The sequence below is a fragment of the Prunus avium genome, chromosome 2, assembly GCF_965620075.1.
Source record: "Prunus avium chromosome 2, drPruAviu1.hap1.1, whole genome shotgun sequence".
NCBI lineage: Eukaryota > Viridiplantae > Streptophyta > Magnoliopsida > Rosales > Rosaceae > Prunus > Prunus avium.
In genome coordinates, this window is record NC_142285.1 from 38,783,210 (window position 1) to 38,795,432 (window position 12,223).

At 39.5% G+C, this 12,223-nt stretch overlaps 2 protein-coding genes across 2 annotated transcripts; one reads left to right on the forward strand and one right to left on the reverse strand.

Moving 5' to 3' along the window:
• Window positions 1-528: 528 nt before the first annotated feature.
• On the forward strand, window positions 529-9,017 carry ABCB20 (P-glycoprotein 20). The gene is made up of 11 exons (XM_021958029.2): window positions 529-1,401; window positions 2,454-2,508; window positions 2,609-2,784; window positions 2,925-3,125; window positions 3,556-3,815; window positions 3,937-4,247; window positions 4,372-4,592; window positions 4,713-5,053; window positions 5,224-6,011; window positions 6,100-6,341; window positions 7,282-9,017. Exons 1-11 carry the CDS (start codon window positions 994-996, stop codon window positions 8,509-8,511), a joined length of 4,233 nt encoding a protein of 1,410 aa, XP_021813721.1. The 5' UTR covers window positions 529-993; the 3' UTR covers window positions 8,512-9,017.
• Window positions 9,018-9,180: 163 nt separating this feature from the next.
• On the reverse strand, window positions 9,181-11,244 carry PNSL1 (PsbP-like protein 2). Its single transcript, XM_021958155.2, has 8 exons — window positions 11,086-11,244; window positions 10,903-11,014; window positions 10,338-10,421; window positions 10,185-10,258; window positions 9,970-10,092; window positions 9,809-9,880; window positions 9,612-9,708; window positions 9,181-9,426 (listed from the first exon to the last, which is right to left on the reverse strand). Exons 1-8 carry the CDS (start codon window positions 11,140-11,142, stop codon window positions 9,323-9,325), a joined length of 723 nt encoding a protein of 240 aa, XP_021813847.1. The 5' UTR covers window positions 11,143-11,244; the 3' UTR covers window positions 9,181-9,322.
• Between the last annotated feature and the right edge of the window lie 979 nt (window positions 11,245-12,223).

Genomic DNA, 12,223 nt, shown 5'->3' on the forward strand with positions numbered 1-12,223 from the left:
TCCCAAAGTGTGTAACAATATAACACATAACATATTTCCCTCAACATTATTTGTTTTCCTTTCAATGAGGAAGGAAAAAGGGGGAACAGCTTGGCAACATTACTCCAATAAACAAATGGTACCTACCAACCCAAAAGGCAAAATGAAAAAGAATGAGAGGGAACAGAGCAAATGCACTGGCACCAAAAGAAAAGAAAAAGAAAGCTCATCCCTTTCTCCTTCTCAATCATATCTCTCTTTTTGCTCCTCCTACACTCTTTACTCACACACATGACACCCCATAGACTCCCAAAAAAAAATCTTTAAAAAATTCCATTTAAATATAAGCGAAAAGCCAACTAATCTCCCCGCCCATATCACGGAAATCCACACGTGTCACCCTCCCACCTCCCAACCTCCTGGACTCTAACGTAATTTCAGCAGACCTCACACAGCACAGCTGTTCACACATTTACCAACACAATCATTCCCCGCCAAATTACCAAACTACCCCCAAAAAACATTACCCAGGTTGCAAATCCCTCCAAAACGCATATCTTCATCGCCGGCGTTTGACCGTTAACCAAAACAGAAATACGAAGAAGAACGATGTTTTCATTTTCATTTTCGTATTTTTGAAATTTTATTTTATTTTTTGGGTATGTGACAGTGGGAGTGCGTGGAGTCAATATTTCTGCTTCTGCTTCTTCCTTGTTTGTCTTTCTCCGCCTTGTTTGACCGAGTCGCCAGCCCATCGACGACTCGTTGTTTTTCGTCTTCTTCGTCTCATCTCTTCTGCTGCTTTTCGAAAAAGCAAAAAACAGCAGAAAATCACAGAGAAACCGAAACATCAAAACATCAAAATCTCCTCTAAATTTAGCACAGATCCCGCTAAATTTAGAGGGAGAGAGAAAAATAGGTACAATTAGGTTTAGGGTTTTTGGGACAGAGGGAGGTGTACCAGGAGGACAGGAAGCGAGCTAGGGACACAACGGTAATTTCTCCACCGCCAAGATGATGATCTCTCGGGGGCTGTTCGGGTGGTCGCCCCCACACATACAGCCCTTGACGCCGGTCTCCGAGGTGTCTGAGCCGCCCGAGTCGCCGTCGCCGTACATGGACCAGAGTGCTGACGCGTCAGCCCAGCCGATGGAGCAGGAGGAGGAGATAGAGGAGCCGGAGGAGATCGAGCCGCCGGCGGCCGCCGTGCCCTTCTCGCAGCTCTTCACCTGCGCGGACCGCCTCGATTGGGTTCTCATGACCGTTGGATCGCTCGCAGCCGCGGCTCACGGGACGGCTCTCGTGGTGTACTTGCACTACTTCGCGAAGATAATTCAGATACTCTGGATCGGCAAAAACCACCCAGGCGGCCCGCCGCCGACGCATGGAATTACCCCGGAGCAGTACCAGAAGTTTATGGATGTGAGTTATCTTGATTTATTGAAACCCTAGCACGTGTTTTTTCCGTTTGGCTGATGACAAAAAGGATTGAAACTGTGCTATTAAGTGAGTCTTCTTTTAAATTGAGCTGGAAACCGATGGTTTAAGTGTGGGACATATAGTATTCGAATTTATTGTTTGTAGGTATTTTTTCTTTTTGTTTTTTCGGTTAGCCTGAGCTGCTTTAAGAAGTTTGGGATGCAGTGTTCCCAATTAATCGTTTGAGGTTTTGTAGTAGCTTTAGTACTAGGGATAGAAATTTCTGTTTGCTGCTTAACTTTCCATGCGTAGATTTGAATCCTCTTGTTTGATAAAGGAAGATGGTTGTTTAATAGTAGTGTTGAAATCATCTAAAAGAAAGGGAAGATCTCATATGAGGGGCATAGGCTTATTCATTACTTGTTTTACCGCTGATAGATGTTCATAAGCAAGTGTTACTATGGTATGTTTGAACTGTTGCTTGCTTTCTGGGGTTTAATTGTTTTGCCACTGATTCATTTCCCAATCTATTGGCACACTGAATTACTGAGAATATTTTTATGCACAAAAAATGTATATTTTTGTCTTTGGAGGTGTGGTGGTAATCTTTTTCGCCTATCAACTTTATATGATTATGAGAGAGATATAGCATGTCGTTTATCTATTATGAGGTGCGAAATGTTTCAAGAATGTCCTAGTAGATGTATATAAAAGATATATATAAGTTTAAAGGTAATTCTAACTCAAGTTTTGTCTGACAACATTGGTTCAGAAGTTTTTGCATTATAGAAAAATGTGTGTAGTTGAAATAATTTATAAGAATACACAGCAAAAAGAATCTATTGATTAACTGGCGGCTTCTGATTTGTATTCAGACTTAAATTATAATTTTCTGTTTTTCTCCTTGGACTTCTATAGTAACCAAGAGTCTTTGTTGTCTTTCTGCACATTTTTGTATTCTTTATTATACCATCTTCTCAATGAGTATCAATGTATGAAATGGAAGTTGAAGGAATGAGCACATATTCAATAACTGTTTTATTGTCTGCTTGCAGCTTGCTTTATCCATCATTTATATTGCCACAGGCGTTTTTGCTGCTGGCTGGATTGGTAAGATGGATTTTTCATTAGAAGAATTAGTCATCACTGCATTTCTTTCATCACAGAATATGCTTCTATGCATTTGTACTAACTTTTTTCTATGTAATAGAGGTCTCATGCTGGATTATGACGGGAGAAAGGCAGACTGCTGTCATCAGGTCAAAATATGTTCAAGTATTACTTAATCAGGATATGAGTTTTTTTGATACCTACGGAAACAACGGGGACATTGTGAGCCAAGTATTGAGTGATGTGCTGCTCATTCAGTCTGCTCTTAGTGAAAAAGTATGCCTAAAGCTAATATATCATCTCTTTCCCTGTCCCCCTTTTCAAGCACACTTTTTTTTCCTGACAAACTTCTTACGTATGTGATCTCTCGGTGCATGTGTCTTGCCTAATATTTATATTGCACTGTGATAATGCAGGTTGGGAACTATATTCATAACATGGCTACATTTTTCAGTGGTCTCATTATTGGATTCATCAACTGTTGGCAGATTGCGGCAATAACTTTGGCCACTGGCCCATTTATTGTTGCTGCTGGAGGAATATCAAACATATTTCTCCATAGGCTTGCTGAGAATATTCAAGATGCATATGCTGAAGCTGCTAGCATTGCAGAACAGGTTTATTATTTAATATAATGAATTTCCATCTTACCTAACCAAGGACTCAAATAGAATTATTTCTTTGCCTCTTTTTTCAGGCCATATAATCATATTTGTTGCAAATAGTGTCACAAATAGTGTTTTTTAGTATCACATCTTTGAAATGTCTGGTTGATAGATCAATTATACTGATAGTCTTGGATATGTAATGGTCGTTCATATAATGAATTTCCATCTTACCTAACCAAGGAATCAAATAGAATTCCTTCTTTGCCTATTTTTTTGGGTCATATCATCATATTTGTTGCAAATAGTGTCACAAATTGCTTTTTTAGTATGGCGTTGATAGATCAATTATACTGATAGTCTTGGATATGTTATGGTCGTCATTTTGGCAAAGTGGTTAAGGGCATTGTTTCTTAAATTTCCATGCTTGTTGATTATGCAGGCAGTCTCTTACATTAGGACGTTATATGCATTTACAAACGAAACATTAGCCAAGTATTCGTATGCAACATCACTGCAAGCAACTCTCAGATATGGCATATTGATAAGCCTTGTGCAAGGACTTGGACTTGGATTTACTTATGGTCTTGCCATTTGTTCTTGTGCCTTGCAACTGTGGGTTGGAAGGTTCCTGGTTATGCAAGGGAGAGCTCATGGTGGTGAAATTATAACAGCCCTTTTTGCTGTAATATTAAGTGGCCTGTAAGCATCTTGTTTATGTTTTAAAATATATACATATATATATATATTATCTTTTCTCTAGGAACATATGCCTATAATTTATTCCTTTCTACTTTTGTGTTATTTCTGTCTTCATTTACAGTGGGCTGAATCAAGCGGCAACAAACTTCTACTCATTTGATCAAGGTCGAATTGCTGCTTATAGACTTTTTGAGATGATAAGTCGATCATCCTCTACCGTTAATCATGAGGGAACTACCCTAGTGACCGTGCAAGGAAATATTGAGTTTCGGAATGTATATTTCAGTTATCTATCTCGTCCTGAGATCCCGATTTTGAGTGGTTTTTACCTCACTGTACCTGCTAAGAAAGCTGTGGCACTCGTCGGCAGGAATGGTTCTGGAAAGAGCAGTATTATCCCCCTCATGGAGCGGTTTTATGATCCTACATTAGGTATGAGGGTCATATTTCTTTCCCATTGTGGTGTGTTTACACTTTTTCATTCAAGGTTCCACTGAAACGTTTAGCAAAAATTTCTGCTTGCAGATTCCAATGGTTTTTCCATTTTGTGGTGCAGGAGAAGTTCTTTTGGATGGAGAAAATATAAAGAACCTGAGACTGGAGTGGCTTAGAAGTCAGATAGGGCTAGTCACACAGGAGCCTGCCTTGCTGAGTTTGAGTATAAGAGATAATATTGCTTATGGGCGGGATGCTACAGTGGATCAAATTGAAGAAGCTGCTAAAATAGCGCATGCGCATACATTTATTACCTCACTTGAGGGATCATATGATACACAGGTGAAACTTGGAACACAAAATATACATTGAACCTATATCTGTTTTTATGTTAGTTTTTTTCTCAGCTGTTTTTCTTTGAAACTTAAAAAAAAAAAATTCATTTTGATCTTCACATTTCAGGTGGGAAGAGCAGGCTTAGCATTGACAGAAGAGCAAAAAATAAAACTTTCAATTGCCAGAGCTGTGCTTCTAAACCCGTCCATTCTTTTGCTTGATGAGGTCACTGGTGGACTTGATTTTGAGGCTGAAAGAGCTGTTCAAGAAGCTCTAGATCTCCTCATGTTGGGACGTTCAACTATAATTATAGCTCGGCGGCTTAGTCTTATAAGGAACGCTGATTATATAGCTGTGATGGAGGAAGGCCAACTAGTTGAGATGGGTACGCATGATGAGTTATTAACTCTGGATGGCCTATATGCGGAGCTTCTCAAATGTGAAGAGGCTGCAAAACTTCCTAGGAGGTATGGTAGAAGAACAGTTGTTCTTCCTTTAGCTTGGTTGAAGATTTCCTGTGATTATCTTTGCACTATCTGTTTGGAGTTGTATGTAACCACACAATAATTTCTATTTTGAAATGGATTATCATTTTTCTTCTTACCAAGTTATGTCTTTATGATTTCTGTTAATACAGGATGCCAATGAGGAACTACAAGGAGACTGCAACCTTCCAAATTGAAAAGGATTCTTCGGCAAGTCAAAGCTTCCAAGAACCATCATCTCCAAAAATGATGAAATCACCCTCGCTTCAGAGAGCTAGTGGCATGTTCCGGATGGGAGATGGCAATTTTAACTCACAGGAGTCACCAAACGCTAGGAGTCCTCCAGCAGAGAAAATGTTGGAAAATGGTCAGCCCTTGGATTCAGCAGATAAGGAACCATCAATAAAAAGGCAGGATAGTTTTGAAATGAGACTACCTGAGTTACCCAAGATTGAAGTCCAGTCTGTAAATCAACAGACATCGAATGGTTCGGACCCTGAATCCCCTGTTTCACCCCTTTTGACATCTGATCCGAAAAATGAGCGTTCCCATTCACAAACCTTTAGCCGTCCACATAGCCATTCGGATGATTTTCCCATGAAATTGAAGGAAGAAAAAAGCACACATCAAAAGAAGGCACCATCATTTTGGAGGCTTGCACAGCTTAGTTTTGCAGAGTGGCTTTATGCTGTGTTAGGAAGCATTGGTGCTGCTATCTTTGGTTCCTTTAATCCTCTTCTTGCTTATGTTATTGCACTGATAGTAACAGCATACTACAGAGGTGATGAAGGTCGTCACTTGAGTCAGGAAGTAGACAAATGGTGCTTGATCATTGCTTGCATGGGTATAGTGACAGTCGTTGCCAATTTCTTGCAGCATTTCTACTTTGGTATTATGGGGGAGAAAATGACAGAACGAGTTCGTAGAATGATGTTCTCAGGTGCGTGACTCTTTAATCTCTTATTAGTTTTAGATATTGCATTGTACCGTGTGGGCACTTTATCTTACATTTTGCAATCATGTGACAGCAATGCTGCGCAATGAAGCTGGATGGTTTGATGAAGAAGAGAACAGTGCCGATACCTTATCCATGCGCTTGGCAAATGATGCTACATTTGTACGGGCTGCTTTTAGCAATCGGCTTTCAATATTTATACAGGATAGTGCTGCTATTATTGTGGCTGTTCTCATTGGGATGTTGCTACAATGGCGATTAGCACTAGTGGCTTTGGCAACTCTACCAATTCTCACTATTTCTGCCATTGCACAGGTTTTCATCATATCTACTTAATAATGTAAAATTGTCCTGATATTTCTACACGAGTCGAGTTGTGTTTGTTTTAATTTATTGTTCAGTCAACTTGTGGATGACAGTTAGGGTTTCTATATATGCATTTTTTTTTTCTGTTTCTTGTAAGAATAGATTGTGGTTTCTCTGGTTGATCAGTTTGCCCCTTCTTTATTCTCCAAACTTTAATGTCAAAATTAGCAGTACCCATGTGTTGGTGAGCACCATTTAGTGGAAAGCAATCAACTTCTTAGGAGCTTCAAACTTTTGCATTGCACATTCCAATTACTAATTTTCAGTGCTTCCCATTACCGCCTTGGGAAAGGGCACGTATCCAAGGGAAACCTTTTTTTGTATAAAGCTGCATTATGATTATTATGCCTTTTACCTATGATGGATTTGAAAACTAAGTTTTGATTATCTTCAGGGATCTATTAAGTGATAATATGCCTGGCTTCTCTTTTATGAAATCATCCTTTTGGCTGAATTAGAGATACAAATCTAGATATTTATAGTTGGTGTTTGTTACATAGTGTTGTCTGATTGGGTTCTGTGACTTTGTCTTGTTTAAAGAAGTTATTTATGCTCCTCGTCGAATTTAGTACCCTTTTGATTTAATGATGCATTGCCATTGGTTTTTTGACCCAAAAAAAACCTCATTATTTTCAGGGAGTTTCACTAAAACAACCAAAATGGGGGCTGAAATTACAAAAAAACCCAACACCCAAAACACTTTATAAACACACCCAAAACCCATCATTACACACACTCAAAACCCATTTATAAACACACCCAAAAAATATACAATTGTTGATTTTGGGTGTGTTTCTATGTTTAAATAGTGTTTGGGTTTTTTTATAAATACATGTCTAGGATTGGGTTTATTTATAATAATCTATTATTTTCATTCTGAATGTTGCAGAAATTATGGCTTGCTGGTTTCTCAAGGGGAATTCAGGAGATGCACAGGAAGGCATCTTTGGTTCTCGAGGATGCAGTTAGAAACATTTACACTGTCGTAGCATTTTGTGCTGGTAACAAGGTAATGGAGCTGTACAGATTGCAGCTAAAGAAAATATTTAAGCAGAGTTTCTTTCATGGAATGGCCATTGGCTTTGCATTTGGCTTTTCGCAGTTCCTTCTTTTTGCCTGTAACGCCCTTCTTCTCTGGTACACTGCAATCTCTGTGAAAAAGGAGTATATGGATCTACCTACTGCTATCAAGGAGTACATGGTTTTCTCTTTTGCTACTTTCGCACTGGTAGAGCCTTTTGGGTTGGCTCCTTACATACTAAAACGCCGTAAATCTCTCATTTCAGTATTTGAAATCATTGATCGAGTGCCAAAGATTGAGCCAGATGAAAACTCAGCAATGAAACCACCAAATGTTTATGGAAGCATTGAGTTGAAAAATGTTGACTTCTGTTATCCAACTCGCCCAGAACTGTTGGTACTGAGCAATTTCAGTCTTAAAGTAAACGGAGGGCAAACTGTAGCTGTGGTGGGAGTTTCAGGATCAGGAAAGAGCACTATAATTTCTTTGATTGAGAGATTTTATGATCCAGTTGCTGGCCAAGTCTTACTGGATGGCCGAGATCTGAAAGTTTATAATTTGAGATGGTTGAGGAACCACCTAGGTCTTGTTCAGCAGGAGCCCATCATTTTCTCCACAACAATCAGGGAAAATATAATATATGCAAGGCACAATGCTACCGAAGCTGAGATGAAAGAGGCTGCAAGAATAGCAAATGCTCACCATTTCATCAGCAGCTTGCCTCATGGTTATGACACGCATGTGGGGATGAGAGGTGTTGACCTGACCCCAGGACAGAAACAGAGAATTGCAATTGCTCGTGTTGTGCTAAAGAATGCTCCCATCTTGTTATTGGATGAAGCAAGCTCGTCCATTGAATCCGAGTCAAGCCGAGTGGTGCAGGAGGCTCTTGATACATTAATCATGGGGAACAAAACAACCATTTTGATAGCCCATAGAGCTGCAATGATGAGGCATGTTGATAACATTGTAGTTCTCAATGGAGGGAGAATTGTGGAAGAAGGGTCCCATGATTCTTTAATGGCGAAGAATGGTCTCTATGTCCGTTTGATGCAACCGCACTTCGGCAAGGGTTTGCGTCAACACCGACTTGTTTAGGATGGGTCTTCAATTGTCGAGAATTCACATTTGGTTCATCTGTATAGTTCCCATTCCCTCATTTGGAATTGCTGGAGACATCTGCACCTGATGATGGATCTATCTGTGGGTTCCAGAGTAAGCTGGGGAGAAATGAGAATGAGATGCTGAGGGTTGTAACAATGTTTATAGCAGAATGAGGCATGGAATGCAGAGGCGGCGGATTCGTAGTTATATTGTTTAAATCTAGGGTTTAGGAATAGGGTTTTTGGTGTTTGGTTGGTCTTTGAGGATGTGCTACCTGGGCTAATTCTTTAGGAGGCAAGCATGGTTAGGTTGGTGTTTGTGCTTCGTCTCCATGGTATATTGATTGTTTTAAGCAGAAAAATGGGTATCAATTCAAGGTCTCTACTGAGGTTGCGGGGGTTTTCCCTAAAATTCTTAGTTTTACTTGGCTCACTCTTTGTTGTAACCTTTGTAAATATATAGATTATTTAATGCTATTAATTTTTTCCTGCTTGGTTCCACGATTTGAAATTTGCCCTGAATCTTCAATTATTAGATTGTGTTTTGCCTGTTCAAATACCTTAACCTTATCATTTTTAATCCAGTTGTTGAAGTTGATTCGGTGCTTTATTTTTTCGTCTTCTTCATTACTCTGTACATCCATGCTCGGTTGATGCAAAGATATAGAGAAGAAGCATATAGCAATGGATTTCTTAGGAAGTATATATATATATATATACACACCAAATGGGAATTTCATTCCTTAACACGAAAAACAAATCTTGAATTTCACATCGGCGATTGGCTTTCTCCATGACATTGCGTCTCAGATGTCAAGCATCCTGAAAGAGTCTGCTACCACTTTAAGCTGGTTGCGGTATCTTTTCCACCGCCTTTCATTTGCTACCACAATTAGGGTGTAAAATCTCCCTGTAAGACACAACATGCCAACTTAGTATTGAATTTTGGAACTATGTTAGCTTCTTCATTCTTGCAAGAAATGAGAAAAAACATGGAATCTTTGGTGTGTTAGGTTGTCCGACTGGGAATTTGGACCCGATAGATTCTTGTTCGAACGTGCGATCTAAATATTTGTTAAGATGATGGATGCTTACCATTTCCAATGGCTACGGTTGCAAAGGAATTGGTAGCAAAGTTTGGAGTTTGAAGTCCATACTCGACGGTGTAATAGTTTTTCCCATCTATGTTTCTCTGCACTCCATAGATAGCCAATGCAGGAGTTATGAAGATGTTAGAGTTGTACAGTGCAAGAGTTCTTCTATTTAAAGAGGATAAATGCAAAGAATACAACCTCCTGCATGCCAAATATAGTTGCATACTGGTTGGGTGAAGCAAGTTTATATCTAACCAAATCGGAAACCACCTGTTCAAAATGGAAACTTGTCAAGGGCCACTTAAAAAACTTTATAGAGAATATAAAACAACCCAAACCAAAAAATGCAAAGGTTTTACCTCTTCCATTGGACCCAATTCATGAATGTCTGTTTTATTTGTTGGTAAAAATCTCACTCTAACGTTATGCAGTTGCATATATCGGTCCTTGAATGCAGAGTCATGTGCCCTGAACTCAAAATCCTGAAAGATGAAACCGCAGAAATTATTCTGATGAAGAAAGAGATTTTCCCTGTGGGAAAAATTAGGCTTCTGCATAATGTTGATTTTCTTACCCTCCAATCATAGGGGTAGTAATAAGAATACCCATCTACTTTGTCAACAAAAGCTCTGTACTTTTCCGGTATTTCTTCACATTGAAGAGAATTGGTTACCAATTTATAATTCAGAGGATATAGTTTATAGAAATACAAGTTTAGGCATCATACCTTCAGCAAAGAGGGAGCTTGCTTGAAGTAGACTAGTAGTTAGTGCTCCCACTCCTAACAGTAGTGGCCTTCTCTTGTAATGGCCTGAATTTGATCAAGTTCATCAATCAGTTATGGATATAAAGCTTATTGGAATCTGATGAAGTTCGAATCAAAATCTTTCTTTATATGTGAGTATTTACCATTTTATAATGACAAAATTTTTTTATGGCCAACATTAGGAAGGAGGAGGGGAAACTCACACACACGGGTACTATGGGAGCTTGAACCCAATACCACTTGAGAGCACACCAAAGGTTTGAACCAATCCAACTAACACTCCGTTGGTTATAATGACAATTCATAAAACATATTCTTCAGTAAAAAACCATTTACATGATACAAATTAAACCAGGCAGTTAATCAAGAACAATGTAGGAGAAATTCTCTAGACAAATGCACACACAGCCAAAATTCACATAAATTGAAGCAAAACTCAGAAGCAATGTTGGGTGCCCATCAAATATGGCATGCCATAAATATGCAACACTAAAAGAAAGAAAAAATCTGAGATGGGTAATCTTACTTTCATCAATGGAGGCTGGCTCTGCTGAGCATGTGATGTTTTTGGAAGAAAAATAAGCAGTGGTGGTAGCTCGTGGCAACTCATTGTTGTGATTAGGCAGAGTTAATTGAAACTGGTGCAAAAACAAATACAGGGATTAGTCTTAACGAAGATCGCTCAAAGATATAAACTTGGTGCGTTTACCTTGTCAGGAATGGTAGTGGAGACCCAGCTCACTGAGAGGGATGACGAAATTGCCATATTTTGATTGTAAGAAGTGGATGGTGGAGACTCAAGCTTTCAGTTCGGCTTTTTGATGGGGGTTGAGTGGACTCTGGCCCGGCGAGCTCTTACACGGGACATGCACGTGACTAAAAAGAAGGCTTTATAGTATTTATTTTATATTGACCCATTGAGGCCTGGGTTACTGGCCCATACTCAATTATGGTTGGAAAGGTTTGGTTAGTTTCCTAATAGGATTAGGAATGGGAGATTTTGCCTATGACTTGCGTGACAAGAGAGGTACTTTCCTAAGCACTATATAAACAGGGACTTCCTTGCTAGCCTAACCTAATTTTCTATTTGAGAGATCAAAATTATCAATATGGAAGTGGACGGAGAAAATCATGATGAGGGTTTGGAAAGAAATTACCAGAGGAGGCCACAAACACAAAGAAGAAGTAGGGTGGAAGCAATCGAGTGGACGCTGGAGCACCACAAGCTATTCGTGGACGCCATGATCCGGTTAGATTTGGGAGATCTCACAGTTCGTACACCCAGGAGGACGATCCTGATGGTGGAGCTCATGAACAACGAGGCCTTCAGGCTTATTCCCCGCTCAACTCTCTTGCTCCACATCTTCCACTTTCAGCGTTTTCGGAGTAACCAGAAAGCCAGTGCTCACAGTGTTTTGATGAGAGACCTTGAACGGCTTAACATTAATAAGGAGGAGGAGGAGGAGGACTCGGCGTTTTCATGGACACCGGAGTATCACGAGAAGTTGGTGGAGGCAGTGATCCAGTTGGGTGGGCTTGGAAAGGCAACCGCAAAGCGCATTCTGAAGCTGGTAGAGCACCACCGTGGCCTCACCATTCGGGCAGTGAAGTACCATCTCTCCGTGTTAAAGGATTTACAGAAAAGGACTCAAACATTTCAAGAAAAAATCCACTCGTTATCTTATGAGAGATATACATCTAATTTAGTATAGTTGTATGTGAATATCTCTCTCGTCACATGAGGATTTATTGTGATTGTCTGGCTAGATTAGTTAATGAGATGTATTTTTTATTAATTGAATATGGATATTTCAGTTATCTTGAAACTCTTTGTTGTGGTTTGCTCA

What these genes read in the sequence shown, in the direction of transcription:
- ABCB20 (XM_021958029.2), top strand. Translation starts at nt 994, where the DNA reads ATGATGATCTCTCGGGGGCTGTTCGGGTGGTCGCCCCCACACATACAG. An exon ending in GTTTTATGATCCTACATTAG is followed by an intron (nt 4,248 to 4,371) that starts GTATGAGGGTCA and finishes TTTGTGGTGCAG; the next exon opens with GAGAAGTTCTTTTGGATGGA. An exon ending in TCGTAGAATGATGTTCTCAG is followed by an intron (nt 6,012 to 6,099) that starts GTGCGTGACTCT and finishes ATCATGTGACAG; the next exon opens with CAATGCTGCGCAATGAAGCT.
- PNSL1 (XM_021958155.2), bottom strand. Translation starts at nt 11,142, where the DNA reads ATGGCAATTTCGTCATCCCTCTCAGTGAGCTGGGTCTCCACTACCATT. An exon ending in GCCAGCCTCCATTGATGAAA is followed by an intron (nt 10,422 to 10,902) that starts GTAAGATTACCC and finishes GATCAAATTCAG; the next exon opens with GCCATTACAAGAGAAGGCCA. An exon ending in AATTGGGTCCAATGGAAGAG is followed by an intron (nt 9,881 to 9,969) that starts GTAAAACCTTTG and finishes CATTTTGAACAG; the next exon opens with GTGGTTTCCGATTTGGTTAG.